General features: G+C 30.4%; 1 protein-coding gene across 1 annotated transcript in view; it reads left to right on the forward strand.

Moving 5' to 3' along the window:
• Positions 1-16,074, forward strand: part of LOC143233850 (transcriptional regulator protein Pur-beta-like) — a 32,209-nt gene extending 16,135 nt beyond the window's left edge. Inside the window, exons 2-4 of the mRNA XM_076470635.1 lie at positions 11,352-11,481; positions 12,155-12,261; positions 15,726-16,074. Coding sequence (XP_076326750.1) covers positions 11,352-11,481; positions 12,155-12,261; positions 15,726-15,854 — 366 coding nt within the window. The 3' untranslated portion in view covers positions 15,855-16,074. The remainder of the gene's footprint in view (positions 1-11,351; positions 11,482-12,154; positions 12,262-15,725) is intronic.
• The last annotated feature ends 2,315 nt before the right edge of the window (positions 16,075-18,389 follow it).

The following is an 18,389-nucleotide window of genomic DNA, read 5'->3' on the forward strand; positions in this document are numbered from 1 at the left end:
TACTTATTATTTAAATTACTTCTTTTCTTCCCTAATAATCTAGATTTCACAAATAATAGCTAGAGCAGTCCTCATACTTATTATTTAAATTACTTCTTTTCTTCCCTAATAATCTAGATTTCACAAACAATAGCTAGAGCAGTCCTCATACTTATTATTTAAAAGACTTCTTTTCTTCCATAATAATCTAGATTTCACAAACAATAGCTAGAGCAGTCCTCATACTTATTATTTAAAGGACTTTTTTTCTTCCATAATAATCTATATTTCACAAATAATAGCTAGAGCAGTCCTCATACTTATTATTATTACTTCTTTTCTTCCATAATAATCTAGATTTCACAAACAGTAGCTAGAGCAGTCCTCATACTTATTATTTAAAAGACTTCTTTTCTTCCATAATAATCTTGATTTCACAAACAATAGCTAGAGCAGTCCTCATACTTATTATTATTACTTCTTTTCTTCCCTAATAATCTAGATTTCACAAACAATAGCTAGAGCAGTCCTCATACTTATTATTTAAATTACTTCTTTTCTTCCCTAATAATCTAGATTTCACAAATAATAGCTAGAGCAGTCCTCATACTTATTATTTAAATTACTTCTTTTCTTCCCTAATAATCTAGATTTCACAAACAGTAGCTAGAGCAGTCCTCATACTTATTATTTAAAAGACTTCTTTTCTTCCATAATAATCTAGATTTCACAAACAATAGCTAGAGCAGTCCTCATACTTATTATTTAAATTACTTCTTTTCTTCCCTAATAGTCTAGATTTCACAAACAATAGCTAGAGCAGTCCTCATACTTATTATTTAAAAGACTTCTTTTCTTCCATAATAATCTAGATTTCACAAACAATAGCTAGAGCAGTCCTCATACTTATTATTTAAAAGACTTCTTTTCTTCCCTAATAATCTAGATTTCACAAACAATAGCTAGAGCAGTCCTCATACTTATTATTTAAAAGACTTCTTTTCTTCCATAATAATCTAGATTTCACAAACAATAGCTAGAGCAGTCCTCATACTTATTATTTAAAAGACTTCTTTTCTTCCCTAATAATCTAGATTTCACAAACAGTAGCTAGAGCGGTTCTCATACTTATTATTTAAAAGACTTCTTTTCTTCCATAATAATCTAGATTTCACAAACAATAGCTAGAGCAGTCCTCATACTTATTATTATTACTTCTTTTCTTCCATAATAATCTAGATTTCACAAACAATAGCTAGAGCAGTCCTCATACTTATTATTTAAAAGACTTCTTTTCTTCCCTAATAATCTAGATTTCACAAACAATAGCTAGAGCAGTTCTCATACTTATTATTTAAAAGACTTCTTTTCTTCCCTAATAATCTATATTTTCACAAACAATAGCTAGAGCAGTCCTCATACTTATTATTTAAATTACTTCTTTTCTTCCCTAATAATCTAGATTTCACAAACAGTAGCTAGAGCAGTCCTCATACTTATTATTTAAAAGACTTCTTTTCTTCCATAATAATCTAGATTTCACAAACAATAGCTAGAGCAGTCCTCATACTTATTATTTAAATTACTTCTTTTCTTCCCTAATAATCTAGATTTCACAAACAATAGCTAGAGCAGTCCTCATACTTATTATTTAAAAGACTTCTTTTCTTCTCTAATAATCTAGATTTCACAAACAATAGCTAGAGCAGTCCTCATACTTATTATTTAAAAGACTTCTTTTCTTCCCTAATAATCTAGATTTCACAAACAATAGCTAGAGCAGTCATCATACTTATTATTATTACCTCTTTTCTTCCATAATAATCTAGATTTCACAAACAGTAGCTAGAGCAGTCCTCATACTTATTATTTAAAAGACTTCTTTTCTTCCCTAATAATCTAGATTTCACAAACAATAGCTAGAGCAGTCCTCATACTTATTATTATTACCTCTTTTCTTCCCTAATAATCTAGATTTCACAAACAATAGCTAGAGCAGTCATCATACTTATTATTATTACCTCTTTTCTTCCCTAATAATCTAGATTTCACAAACAATAGCTAGAGCAGTCCTCATACTTATTATTTAAAGACTTCTTTTCTTCCATAATAATCTAGATTTCACAAACAATAGCTAGAGCAGTCCTCATACTTATTATTTAAAGACTTCTTTTCTTCCATAATAATCTAGATTTCACAAACAATAGCTAGAGCAGTCCTCATACTTATTATTTAAAAGACTTCTTTTCTTCCATAATAATCTAGATTTCACAAATAATAGCTAGAGCAGTCCTCATACTTATTATTATTACTTCTTTTCTTCCATAATAATCTAGATTTCACAAATAATAGCTAGAGCAGTCCTCATACTTATTATTTAAAAGACTTCTTTTCTTCCATAATAATCTAGATTTCACAAACAATAGCTAGAGCAGTCCTCATACTTATTATTATTACTTCTTTTCTTCCATAATAATCTAGATTTCACAAACAATAGCTAGAGCAGTCCTCATACTTATTATTTAAAAGACTTCTTTTCTTCCCTAATAATCTAGATTTCACAAACAATAGCTAGAGCAGTTCTCATACTTATTATTTAAAAGACTTCTTTTCTTCCCTAATAATCTATATTTTCACAAACAATAGCTAGAGCAGTCCTCATACTTCTTATTTAAAGACTTCTTTTCTTCCCTAATAATCTAGATTTCACAAACAGTAGCTAGAGCGGTTCTCATACTTATTATTTAAAGACTTCTTTTCTTCCATAATAATCTAGATTTCACAAACAATAGCTAGAGCAGTCCTCATACTTATTATTTAAAAGACTTCTTTTCTTCCCTAATAATCTAGATTTCACAAACAATAGCTAGAGCGGTTCTCATACTTATTATTTAAAGACTTCTTTTCTTCCCTAATAATCTATATTTTCACAAACAATAGCTAGAGCAGTCCTCATACTTATTATTTAAATTACTTCTTTTCTTCCCTAATAATCTAGATTTCACAAACAGTAGCTAGAGCAGTCCTCATACTTATTATTTAAATTACTTCTTTTCTTCCCTAATAATCTAGATTTCACAAACAATAGCTAGAGCAGTCATCATACTTATTATTATTACCTCTTTTCTTCCCTAATAATCTAGATTTCACAAACAATAGCTAGAGCAGTCCTCATACTTATTATTTAAAGACTTCTTTTCTTCCATAATAATCTAGATTTCACAAACAATAGCTAGAGCAGTCCTCATACTTATTATTTAAAAGACTTCTTTTCTTCCATAATAATCTAGATTTCACAAACAATAGCTAGAGCAGTCCTCATACTTATTATTTAAAAGACTTCTTTTCTTCCATAATAATCTAGATTTCACAAATAATAGCTAGAGCAGTCCTCATACTTATTATTATTACTTCTTTTCTTCCATAATAATCTAGATTTCACAAATAATAGCTAGAGCAGTCCTCATACTTATTATTTAAAAGACTTCTTTTCTTCCATAATAATCTAGATTTCACAAACAATAGCTAGAGCAGTCCTCATACTTATTATTATTACTTCTTTTCTTCCATAATAATCTAGATTTCACAAACAATAGCTAGAGCAGTCCTCATACTTATTATTTAAAGACTTCTTTTCTTCCCTAATAATCTAGATTTCACAAACAGTAGCTAGAGCGGTTCTCATACTTATTATTTAAAGACTTCTTTTCTTCCATAATAATCTAGATTTCACAAACAATAGCTAGAGCAGTCCTCATACTTATTATTTAAAAGACTTCTTTTCTTCCCTAATAATCTAGATTTCACAAACAATAGCTAGAGCAGTTCTCATACTTATTATTTAAAAGACTTCTTTTCTTCCCTAATAATCTATATTTTCACAAACAATAGCTAGAGCAGTCCTCATACTTATTATTTAAATTACTTTTTTTCTTCCCTAATAATCTAGATTTCACAAACAGTAGCTAGAGCAGTCCTCATACTTATTATTTAAATTACTTCTTTTCTTCCCTAATAATCTAGATTTCACAAACAATAGCTAGAGCAGTCCTCATACTTATTATTTAAAAGACTTCTTTTCTTCCATAATAATCTAGATTTCACAAACAATAGCTAGAGCAGTCCTCATACTTATTATTTAAAAGACATCTTTTCTTCCATAATAATCTAGATTTCACAAACAATAGCTAGAGCGGTTCTCATACTTATTATTTAAAGACTTCTTTTCTTCCATAATAATCTAGATTTCACAAACAATAGCTAGAGCAGTCCTCATACTTATTATTTAAAGACTTCTTTTCTTCCATAATAATCTAGATTTCACAAATAATAGCTAGAGCAGTCCTCATACTTATTATTATTACTTCTTTTCTTCCATAATAATCTAGATTTCACAAACAATAGCTAGAGCAGTCCTCATACTTATTATTTAAAAGACTTCTTTTCTTCCATAATAATCTAGATTTCACAAACAATAGCTAGAGCAGTCCTCATACTTATTATTTAAAGACTTCTTTTCTTCCCTAATAATCTAGATTTCACAAACAATAGCTAGAGCGGTTCTCATACTTATTATTTAAAAGACTTCTTTTCTTCCATAATAATCTAGATTTCACAAACAATAGCTAGAGCAGTCCTCATACTTATTATTATTACTTCTTTTCTTCCATAATAATCTAGATTTCACAAACAATAGCTAGAGCAGTCCTCATACTTATTATTTAAAAGACTTCTTTTCTTCCCTAATAATCTAGATTTCACAAACAATAGCTAGAGCAGTTCTCATACTTATTATTTAAAAGACTTCTTTTCTTCCCTAATAATCTATATTTTCACAAACAATAGCTAGAGCAGTCCTCATACTTATTATTTAAATTACTTCTTTTCTTCCCTAATAATCTAGATTTCACAAACAGTAGCTAGAGCAGTCCTCATACTTATTATTTAAAAGACTTCTTTTCTTCCATAATAATCTAGATTTCACAAACAATAGCTAGAGCAGTCCTCATACTTATTATTTAAATTACTTCTTTTCTTCCCTAATAATCTAGATTTCACAAACAATAGCTAGAGCAGTCCTCATACTTATTATTTAAAAGACTTCTTTTCTTCCCTAATAATCTAGATTTCACAAACAATAGCTAGAGCAGTCCTCATACTTATTATTTAAATTACTTTTTTTCTTCCCTTATAATCTAGATTTCACAAACAGTAGCTAGAGCGGTTCTCATACTTATTATGTAAATTACTTCTTTTCTTCCCTAATAATCTAGATTTCACAAACAATAGCTAGAGCAGTCATCATACTTATTATTATTACCTCTTTTCTTCCATAATAATCTAGATTTCACAAACAGTAGCTAGAGCAGTCCTCATACTTATTATTTAAAAGACTTCTTTTCTTCCCTAATAATCTAGATTTCACAAACAATAGCTAGAGCAGTCCTCATACTTATTATTATTACCTCTTTTCTTCCCTAATAATCTAGATTTCACAAACAATAGCTAGAGCAGTCATCATACTTATTATTATTACCTCTTTTCTTCCCTAATAATCTAGATTTCACAAACAATAGCTAGAGCAGTCCTCATACTTATTATTTAAAAGACTTCTTTTCTTCCATAATAATCTAGATTTCACAAACAATAGCTAGAGCAGTCCTCATACTTATTATTTAAAAGACTTCTTTTCTTCCATAATAATCTAGATTTCACAAACAATAGCTAGAGCAGTCCTCATACTTATTATTTAAAAGACTTCTTTTCTTCCATAATAATCTAGATTTCACAAACAATAGCTAGAGCAGTCCTCATACTTATTATTATTACTTCTTTTCTTCCATAATAATCTAGATTTCACAAATAATAGCTAGAGCAGTCCTCATACTTATTATTTAAAGACTTCTTTTCTTCCATAATAATCTAGATTTCACAAACAATAGCTAGAGCAGTCCTCATACTTATTATTATTACTTCTTTTCTTCCATAATAATCTAGATTTCACAAACAATAGCTAGAGCAGTCCTCATACTTATTATTTAAAGACTTCTTTTCTTCCCTAATAATCTAGATTTCACAAACAATAGCTAGAGCAGTTCTCATACTTATTATTTAAAAGACTTCTTTTCTTCCCTAATAATCTATATTTTCACAAACAATAGCTAGAGCAGTCCTCATACTTATTATTTAAAAGACTTCTTTTCTTCCCTAATAATCTAGATTTCACAAACAGTAGCTAGAGCGGTTCTCATACTTATTATTTAAAAGACTTCTTTTCTTCCATAATAATCTAGATTTCACAAACAATAGCTAGAGCAGTCCTCATACTTATTATTTAAAAGACTTCTTTTCTTCCCTAATAATCTAGATTTCACAAACAATAGCTAGAGCGGTTCTCATACTTATTATTTAAAAGACTTCTTTTCTTCCCTAATAATCTATATTTTCACAAACAATAGCTAGAGCAGTCCTCATACTTATTATTTAAATTACTTCTTTTCTTCCCTAATAATCTAGATTTCACAAACAATAGCTAGAGCAGTCCTCATACTTATTATTTAAATTACTTCTTTTCTTCCCTAATAATCTAGATTTCACAAACAATAGCTAGAGCAGTCCTCATACTTATTATTTAAAAGACTTCTTTTCTTCCATAATAATCTAGATTTCACAAACAATAGCTAGAGCAGTCCTCATACTTATTATTTAAAAGACATCTTTTCTTCCATAATAATCTAGATTTCACAAACAATAGCTAGAGCGGTTCTCATACTTATTATTTAAAAGACTTCTTTTCTTCCATAATAATCTAGATTTCACAAACAATAGCTAGAGCAGTCCTCATACTTATTATTTAAAAGACTTCTTTTCTTCCATAATAATCTAGATTTCACAAACAATAGCTAGAGCAGTCCTCATACTTATTATTTAAAAGACTTCTTTTCTTCCATAATAATCTAGATTTCACAAATAATAGCTAGAGCAGTCCTCATACTTATTATTATTACTTCTTTTCTTCCATAATAATCTAGATTTCACAAACAATAGCTAGAGCAGTCCTCATACTTATTATTTAAAAGACTTCTTTTCTTCCATAATAATCTAGATTTCACAAACAATAGCTAGAGCAGTTCTCATACTTATTATTTAAAAGACTTCTTTTCTTCCCTAATAATCTATATTTTCACAAACAATAGCTAGAGCAGTCCTCATACTTATTATTTAAAAGACTTCTTTTCTTCCCTAATAATCTAGATTTCACAAACAATAGCTAGAGCGGTTCTCATACTTATTATTTAAAAGACTTCTTTTCTTCCATAATAATCTAGATTTCACAAACAATAGCTAGAGCAGTCCTCATACTTATTATTTAAAAGACTTCTTTTCTTCCCTAATAATCTAGATTTCACAAACAATAGCTAGAGCGGTTCTCATACTTATTATTTAAAGACTTCTTTTCTTCCCTAATAATCTATATTTTCACAAACAATAGCTAGAGCAGTCCTCATACTTATTATTTAAATTACTTCTTTTCTTCCCTAATAATCTAGATTTCACAAACAGTAGCTAGAGCAGTCCTCATACTTATTATTTAAATTACTTCTTTTCTTCCCTAATAATCTAGATTTCACAAACAATAGCTAGAGCAGTCCTCATACTTATTATTTAAAAGACTTCTTTTCTTCCATAATAATCTAGATTTCACAAACAATAGCTAGAGCAGTCCTCATACTTATTATTTAAAAGACTTCTTTTCTTCCATAATAATCTAGATTTCACAAACAATAGCTAGAGCAGTTCTCATACTTATTATTTAAAAGACTTCTTTTCTTCCATAATAATCTAGATTTCACAAACAATAGCTAGAGCAGTCCTCATACTTATTATTTAAAAGACTTCTTTTCTTCCATAATAATCTAGATTTCACAAATAATAGCTAGAGCAGTCCTCATACTTATTATTATTACTTCTTTTCTTCCATAATAATCTAGATTTCACAAACAATAGCTAGAGCAGTCCTCATACTTATTATTTAAAAGACTTCTTTTCTTCCATAATAATCTAGATTTCACAAACAATAGCTAGAGCAGTCCTCATACTTATTATTTAAAAGACTTCTTTTCTTCCCTAATAATCTAGATTTCACAAACAATAGCTAGAGCAGTTCTCATACTTATTATTTAAAAGACTTCTTTTCTTCCATAATAATCTAGATTTCACAAACAATAGCTAGAGCAGTCCTCATACTTATTATTATTACTTCTTTTCTTCCATAATAATCTAGATTTCACAAACAATAGCTAGAGCAGTCCTCATACTTATTATTTAAAAGACTTCTTTTCTTCCCTAATAATCTAGATTTCACAAACAATAGCTAGAGCAGTTCTCATACTTATTATTTAAAGACTTCTTTTCTTCCCTAATAATCTAGATTTCACAAACAATAGCTAGAGCAGTCCTCATACTTATTATTTAAATTACTTCTTTTCTTCCCTAATAATCTAGATTTCACAAACAATAGCTAGAGCAGTCCTCATACTTATTATTTAAAAGACTTCTTTTCTTCCATAATAATCTAGATTTCACAAACAATAGCTAGAGCAGTCCTCATACTTATTATTTAAAAGACTTCTTTTCTTCCATAATAATCTAGATTTCACAAACAATAGCTAGAGCAGTCCTCATACTTATTATTTAAATTACTTCTTTTCTTCCCTAATAATCTAGATTTCACAAACAGTAGCTAGAGCAGTCCTCATACTTATTATTTAAAGACTTCTTTTCTTCCATAATAATCTAGATTTCACAAACAATAGCTAGAGCAGTCCTCATACTTATTATTTAAAGACTTCTTTTTTCCATAATAATCTAGATTTCACAAACAATAGCTAGAGCAGTCCTCATACTTATTATTTAAATTACTTCTTTTCTTCCCTAATAATCTAGATTTCACAAACAATAGCTAGAGCAGTCCTCATACTTATTATTTAAAAGACTTCTTTTCTTCCATAATAATCTAGATTTCACAAACAATAGCTAGAGCAGTCCTCATACTTATTATTATTACTTCTTTTCTTCTCTAATAATCTAGATTTCACAAACAATTGCTAGAGCAGTCCTCATACTTATTATTTAAATTACTTCTTTTCTTCCTAATAATCTAGATTTCACAAATAATAGCTAGAGCAGTCCTCATACTTATTATTTAAATTACTTCTTTTCTTCCCTAATAATCTAGATTTCACAAACAGTAGCTAGAGCAGTCCTCATACTTATTATTTAAAAGACTTCTTTTCTTCCATAATAATCTAGATTTCACAAACAATAGCTAGAGCAGTCCTCATACTTATTATTATTACTTCTTTTCTTCTCTAATAATCTAGATTTCACAAACAATAGCTAGAGCAGTCCTCATACTTATTATTTAAATTACTTCTTTTCTTCCCTAATAATCTAGATTTCACAAACAATAGCTAGAGCAGTCCTCATACTTATTATTTAAATTACTTCTTTTCTTCCCTAATAATCTAGATTTCACAAACAGTAGCTAGAGCAGTCCTCATACTTATTATTTAAAAGACTTCTTTTCTTCCATAATAATCTAGATTTCACAAACAATAGCTAGAGCAGTCCTCATACTTATTATTTAAAGGACTTTTTTTCTTCCATAATAATCTATATTTCACAAATAATAGCTAGAGCAGTCCTCATACTTATTATTATTACTTCTTTTCTTCCATAATAATCTAGATTTCACAAACAGTAGCTAGAGCAGTCCTCATACTTATTATTTAAAGACTTCTTTTCTTCCATAATAATCTTGATTTCACAAACAATAGCTAGAGCAGTCCTCATACTTATTATTATTACTTCTTTTCTTCCCTAATAATCTAGATTTCACAAACAATAGCTAGAGCAGTCCTCATACTTATTATTTAAATTACTTCTTTTCTTCCCTAATAATCTAGATTTCACAAATAATAGCTAGAGCAGTCCTCATACTTATTATTTAAATTACTTCTTTTCTTCCCTAATAATCTAGATTTCACAAACAGTAGCTAGAGCAGTCCTCATACTTATTATTTAAAAGACTTCTTTTCTTCCATAATAATCTAGATTTCACAAACAATAGCTAGAGCAGTCCTCATACTTATTATTTAAATTACTTCTTTTCTTCCCTAATAATCTAGATTTCACAAACAATAGCTAGAGCAGTCCTCATACTTATTATTTAAAAGACTTCTTTTCTTCCATAATAATCTAGATTTCACAAACAATAGCTAGAGCGGTTCTCATACTTATTATTTAAAAGACTTCTTTTCTTCCATAATAATCTAGATTTCACAAACAATAGCTAGAGCAGTCCTCATACTTATTATTTAAAAGACTTCTTTTCTTCCATAATAATCTAGATTTCACAAACAATAGCTAGAGCAGTCCTCATACTTATTATTTAAAAGACTTCTTTTCTTCCCTAATAATCTAGATTTCACAAACAATAGCTAGAGCGGTTCTCATACTTATTATTTAAAAGACTTCTTTTCTTCCATAATAATCTAGATTTCACAAACAATAGCTAGAGCAGTCCTCATACTTATTATTATTACTTCTTTTCTTCCATAATAATCTAGATTTCACAAACAATAGCTAGAGCAGTCCTCATACTTATTATTTAAAGACTTCTTTTCTTCCCTAATAATCTAGATTTCACAAACAATAGCTAGAGCAGTTCTCATACTTATTATTTAAAAGACTTCTTTTCTTCCCTAATAATCTATATTTTCACAAACAATAGCTAGAGCAGTCCTCATACTTATTATTTAAATTACTTCTTTTCTTCCCTAATAATCTAGATTTCACAAACAGTAGCTAGAGCAGTCCTCATACTTATTATTTAAAAGACTTCTTTTCTTCCATAATAATCTAGATTTCACAAACAATAGCTAGAGCAGTCCTCATACTTATTATTTAAATTACTTCTTTTCTTCCCTAATAATCTAGATTTCACAAACAATAGCTAGAGCAGTCCTCATACTTATTATTTAAAAGACTTCTTTTCTTCTCTAATAATCTAGATTTCACAAACAATAGCTAGAGCAGTCCTCATACTTATTATTTAAAAGACTTCTTTTCTTCCCTAATAATCTAGATTTCACAAACAATAGCTAGAGCAGTCATCATACTTATTATTTAAATTACTTCTTTTCTTCCCTAATCATGTAGATTCCACAAACAGTAGCTAGGGGGGTCCTCATTCTTATTGCTTAAATTACTTTATTTTGTTTCCCAATCATATTTATTTCACAAACAATAACTGGAGGGGTTCTCATACTTATTATGTAAATGACTTCTTTTCTTCCCTAATAATCTAGATTTCACAAACAATAGCTAGGGGGGGTCCTCGTTCTCAAGTCGCTGTACCAGCACAAGGAATGATAGAACTGCGTGATGCACTCACCGATCTTTTGGAAGAGTTTGGCATTGAAGACAACGACTTGTGTGGTAATAAGATAAATTAACATTAAGAAATTGAACAAAAATGTAAAATGAGACAAAGCTATGAAGTTAGTGTAAAAATAAAAATAAGTTGTTTAATTTATGTCTTCAAGTTAGCCACTAGATTTTTAAATGTTTTATATTATAATGCAGTGATTACTATATAGGATAGGATGTGTGTCAAATACAGTTTATTATCTGTACTTGTAAATCTAGTTACATACAGGGTTGTGTTAGACTATAATACGTTTCACTTGTTTCTTACCTTTATTGAAAGATGATGAACTTAGTCAAATTGTAAATTCACAAGTTGCTCAATTTTAAATCAACTCCGAAGATTTGCTGACTTGGGTACACGAGAAATGCAATAACTCATATTTTTCTCAGATTAATGTGCAGTTATGAAGTTGTTTTTTAAATTGAACTAAGTTACGGTGTTCACTGCTTTGTTATAATCTGTATGTTCATGTTTTTTTATAAGTACTTCTGTAATGGTTTAGAGAACAACATAATGAATAAGGATCATGGTACTCTTACTTGTGTTAGGAGATACTCTAGTAACTACAATGTCTCTCAGTTTAATCAGGTTATTAAGTCTCTTGACCTTAAGAATGAACTGGAACCTGTATTACACATTAATTTTGATAGTTAATCAAATACCCCTACTCTATCTTTGTAGGATTCAGAGGGGAGCTACCTGAAGCTCGTCACATGCGTATCAAGAATAAGAATTTTTATTTTGATGTAGGACAAAACAGCAGGGGAATTTATATGCGTGTATCTGAGGTACTGTAACTGTGCAGTCTATGAATACAGTCACTTATTCTCTTTCCAAATTGGTTAACTATAGTCATATCCATCTTCTCATTTAGTAAGTTTAATAAATTATATGGGTTGGTAAGAGGAATAAGTAATAAATCACTATAAGAGATTACTTTTATTGTATGACCAGTCGTGTTTCATGTAATGGATGTCAGCTTATGTCATTTAAGAGATTACTTTTATTGTATGACCAGTCGTGTTTCATGTAATGGATGTCAGCTTATTTCATATAAGAGATTACTTTTATTGTATGACCAGTCGTGTTTCATGTAATGGATGTCAGCTTATTTCATATAAGAGATTACTTTTATTGTATGACCAGTTGTGTTTCATGTAATGGATGTCAGCTTATGTCATTATTTGTTAATTATTTCTTTCATTGCTATATACTAATTAGTTTATATGTAGTGTCATCTTGGAAGTTTTGAAAGGGACAGAAACCAGGATCGAATCTTGTGAGAAAAGCTGATTGCTATCTTCTCGTGTAAGAGGCATAGCGTGTCCTGGTAGTCAACTCACAATCTGAAGGTTGAGTCATCATTATTGAACATCCTAATCATTTCAGCCATGGTGCATTATAATGTTGTGGTCAATTCTGCTGTTTGTTGATAAAAGTGCAGCTGAAGAGTTGATGGTGTTGACTAGCTTGCTTTCCTCTAGTCTCTCACTTCAAAATTAGCAGTGGATAGTGCAACTCTTGTAACTGTGCAAAATTCAAAACATACCAAACATTTCTATAACTATAGACCTTATACTAAATCACTGTATAAGGGAGTTTTGTAGATGGCTTGGTCGTCAGAACAAACAAGATTTGTCATACAGAAAATGCTAACCAAACAAAATACACTTCTTATTAGATAATACTTGTTAAAGAAAAAAATAAAGAGGGCAAACATTAAGAGAGTTACAGATACTATATCTATTATTACTCTATCTTAAAGATCTTACTGAAAACTTCCAAAGAGGTTCAAAAAGCATAGAGTCATATCAGTATGTAGAAGTCTGAAATCACTTGATGGCAAAACACAGTTTACACCTTCCATTATGAGTGGGACTCCAGTACAATAAATCTAGCGATGGGTCAGTGGTAAGTTTACAGATTTAAAACACTAAGTTCTGGGGTTTTATATCCATTTGTGGACAGAGCACAGATAGCATATTGTGTAGTTTTGTGCTGAAACAAACCAGTGCAGTAGAGTAACTAAGAGACCAATGAAAACAAATCAATACAACAGAGAAACAGAAAAAACCAATGAATTTAGTAAGTTAATACATGTGCAACATTTGGTATTAACCAATTGTTTCAAAGAATGTGGCTGCATAGTAACATGAATACTAAAGCTGTGGAATATGAACCACACAGTGATAAAGTAAGATGTTTACATCTATATAACAACACACTCAGTCATCCTAGCATACAAACCTTCTGTTTCACCACTACTTCATCAAGTTACAATTTTCAGTAAAACTGTTCAACAACATTTTCTAAAGAAGAAATCGAGAGACTATAATGGAAACATAGTTTGAAATTATTTCTAAGGTAAAGTAATGGATCGAGTAAATGAATAGCAAAATTTCAGTAACTGTGCATGACTGTTTGACTTCAGTAACTGTGTATGACTGTTTCACTTCAGTAACTGTGTATACTGTTTGACTTCAGTAACTGTGCATGACTGTTTGACTTCAGTAACTGTGCATGACTGTTTCACTTCAATAACTGTGCATGACTGTTTGACTTCAGTAACTGTGCATGACTGTTTCACTTCAATAACTGTGTATGACTGTTTGACTTCAGTAACTGTGTATAACAGTTTAACTTCAGTAACTGTGTATGACTGTTTCACTTCAATAACTGTGTATGACTGTTTCACTTCAATAACTGTGTATGACTGTTTGACTTCAGTAACTGTGTATAACTGTTTGACTTCAGTAACTGTGTATGACTGTTTGACTTCAGTAACTGTGCATGACTGTTTCACTTCAGTAACTGTGTATACTGTTTGACTTCAATAACTGTGCATGACTGTTTCACTTCAGTAACTGTGTATGACTGTTTCACTTCAATAACTGTGCATGACTGTTTCACTCCAGTAACTGTGCATGACTGTTTGACTTCAGTAACTGTGTATGACTGTTTGACTTCAATAACTGTGCATGACTGTTTCACTTCAGTAACTGTGTATACTGTTTCACTTCAATAACTGTGCATGACTGTTTCACTTTAGTAACTGTGTATGACTGTTTCACTTCAATAACTGTGCATGACTGTTTGACTTCAGTAACTGTGCATGACTGTTTGACTTCAGTAACTGTGTATGACTGTTTGACTTCAGTAACTGTGCATGACTGTTTCACTTCAATAACTGTGCATGACTGTTTGACTTCAGTAACTGTGCATGACTGTTTCACTTCAATAACTGTGTATGACTGTTTGACTTCAGTAACTGTGTATAACAGTTTGACTTCAGTAACTGTGTATGACTGTTTCACTTCAATAACTGTGTATGACTGTTTCACTTCAGTAACTGTGTATAACAGTTTGACTTCAGTAACTGTGCATGACTGTTTCACTTCAATAACTGTGTATGACTGTTTCACTTCAGTAACTGTGTATAACAGTTTGACTTCAGTAACTCTGTATGACTGTTTGACTTCAGTAACTGTGCATGACTGTTTCACTTCAATAACTGTGTATGACTGTTTGACTTCAGTAACTGTGTATGACTGTTTGACTTCACTAACTTGTATGACTGTTTCACTTCAATAACTGTGCATGACTGTTTGACTTCAGTAACTGTGCATGACTGTTTGACTTCAATAACTGTGCATGACTGTTTGACTTCAGTAACTGTGCATGACTGTTTGACTTCAGTAACTGTGCATGACTGTTTGACTTCAGTAACTGTGTATGACTGTTTGACTTCAGTAACTGTGTATGACTGTTTGACTTCAGTAACTGTGTATGACTGTTTGACTTCACTAACTTGTATGACTGTTTGACTTCAGTAACTGTGCATGACTGTTTGACTTCAGTAACTGTGCATGACTGTTTGACTTCAGTAACTGTGCATGACTGTTTGACTTCAGTAACTGTGTATGACTGTTTGACTTCAGTAACTGTGCATGACTCTTTGACTTCAGTAACTGTGTATAACAGTTTGACTTCAGTAACTGTGTATGACTGTTTGACTTCAGTAACTGTGCATGACTGTTTCACTTCAATAACTGTTTATGACTGTTTCACTTCAATAACTGTGCATGACTGTTTCACTTCAGTAACTGTGCATGACTGTTTCACTTCAATAACTGTGCATGACTGTTTCACTTCAATAACTGTGTATGACTGTTTGACTTCACTGTTTTGAATGTTAATTTTGTTATCAGTTTTTATTTTGAAATTGCTTAACAGAGTAATTCTTTTTTTCTAGGTGAAAAGCAATTTCAGGACAGCAATTACCATTCCAGAAAAATTTTGGGGTTGTTTTCGAGACATATTTTCCGAGTACGTAGATAAATTGCAAGAAATGTCCGACAAGTCAACTGAAGAGGGTAAATGAAAGTTAGCAGACAGAGATTGCTAGTAGTATAAGTGCACTAACCAAAGCAATCAGTGCATCCATCAGTGTTCTGGACTGTTGTTTCTCTGACTTTAGTAGGTATTGTGCTACCTGGTCCCAAAGATGGAGAGGGTCTTTTAGACATTGGCAAGCAAACAACTGTCCTTTGTGCTTTAAGACATTGGACACTTCTTTTTACATGGTTTTGTAAGTAAACACTTTACGAAATGCCTGCCCCACTCAGTGACAAGGTGGTTACTGGAATTGTGAGATGGTTCTCACATTTTTCTTGGATGGTGTCTTACTTTGAGACCAGCAGCTCTTCCCTTCTGGAGTGACGGCAGGTCAGAGTTCTTTGCAATAGTCTGAAAACAGAAATGTTTTATTTCTGTTTAATAAGTATTAAAAGAAGATTTGTTCCATTTTGTTTGTTTAAAGGGAGGGGGAGTGCAAGGTTGAAAAGCAAATAATCTTCTAGTTGGAAATATTAAATATAAAACCAAGTAAAATTTGCACATTCAAAAGAAATTATTGAATTATTACTTGGCATAAAATTTTCTGTTGGATAAAAGTTAGTTTTCTGTGTTATGACAAGAATACTTAAATATTTGTTGCCAATCAAATATAATGACGTCCAATCTGAGGATTTATAAAAATATATATTTCAACTCAAAGTTTAGTAGAAGAAGGTCATCAGAGACATATATTATGAAGTATGGTTTTGGTATTTTAAATAGGACTTGAAAAAAATAAGTACATAATTTAATTAGTAAAGGAAAGTTATTACTTTGTAAAGTTTATTTCTTTTGTATTTTAAAAGGGATTTGGAAAAAGATGAAATTTAAACTAAATGTCTTGTTCAGATACTGATGTATGTTGACTACAGGGGTGATAACTACATATTTTAACGTATTAAAGATATATTTTTCTCACATTCACTCTTTCCCTGGTGGCTCAGAAGTAAGCTTGACAGCTGATGATGTTAAACTGTTGGGTTTGATTTCCACAACGAACACAGTGCATGTAACCCTTTACATGGCTTTGTGCTTAACATTAATTCACTCTGAGTTTTTGATTACAAGTTCAGTAGCTATAGACAGACTATTGGTTAATCGTTAGCTTAAGACAAACCTTTGAACAAACTTCAATAACTGTTTTCTAGAGCTTCAGTAAGTTTTAGGTAATCATTTGGTTAAACTATCTTCAGGAGTTTTAGGTAATCATTTGGTTAAACATCACACATCTTCAAGGGCTATATAAATCCTTCCTGTGAGACTTATACATATTAATAACTTGGCTGCTGGCTATCACAAAAGTTTATAATAGATTAAATAAATGTTAAATGTCTTTGGTATAAGAGAAATTGTACTTGATAGATGTAAAGTTAGACAACATCAGTTTGTTGTGTTTTAGTTACATCCATTGACCTTCAGTGGTCATGTTCGTTCTTTGTTTCCTAATGATAAACAAAACTTGTCTCTTAGCACACACTGCCATTTTGGCTATTAGAGGCTCGGCTGATGGGTTAGTTGCAGCTATGGTACAGTGGAATCATTGTTGTTGCTGCTAATGTTTCATGCTTGTTAGAGATTGAAAGTTTCTAAGTAGTGTTATATTTTCCAGTTTCACTTAAAACATTTAGTATTAAACGTAAAAGTAGTTCTTAAATTCTTTAATAAAAAACAATTATATTGGTGACATATCTCTCGAAGAGCACTGTATTATCTTCCCTAATTTTTCTGTGCTTTGTTTTTTAAAGATTATAATGTTTAGCATATGAGCAGAGTCTTAAAGGTAATTCGTCATGATGAGAAACCAACTTGAAGTAAAAATGTATCTCAAGAGGAAATAGAAAAAAACACGTTTCCACCTTCTTGGATTGAAACGGTGTTCTCTACTTTATTTTAATAACCACGCCAGCCATCTTGAGATGCAGAATCTGAAATGGGAGTCATGTGTTCTGGCAGAATGTTCTACAGTTTCCATATCACTATATCTTACAGTTCTAAAAGATGTGATTATTGATGTAACAAGTGTAGAATCATGTTTTGATGGCACAAACAAATTTAATTCATTACTTTAAAAAAAAAAATTACTTGAGTACAATTCCTTTATTATTTCTAAGTTACCATATGAAATCAAATATTAATTATTAAATAACTTTGTGCCAATTAGGGAAAATAATCAAACATTTCTGTTAACTACGTATTACATTTTTAATTATCTGTTTGTCTACATTTTAATGCAACATGTTTTAAACTATTGAACATTTTTATCTTTCTTTATTATATAGTTAGAATTGTAAAAGGAATACACATGTTAGATTTGCACAATGTATGTTAGAATACTAAGTTATTGTATTAACAACTAGAAATTTCTATTATTTCAACATTGTATTAATACCTACTTTGTAAGAAAATTCTAAATAATGAAAGTGTTTTGAATTTGTTGTTAAGTTTCATTTACAATAATTTACTTTTATAACATAACGTCTCTTGGGAAATATATTTGGGTTGAAGATGTTTTCTTGATGGT

The sequence above is a fragment of the Tachypleus tridentatus genome, chromosome 1 (assembly GCF_004210375.1).
Source record: "Tachypleus tridentatus isolate NWPU-2018 chromosome 1, ASM421037v1, whole genome shotgun sequence".
Lineage (NCBI taxonomy): Eukaryota > Metazoa > Arthropoda > Merostomata > Xiphosura > Limulidae > Tachypleus > Tachypleus tridentatus.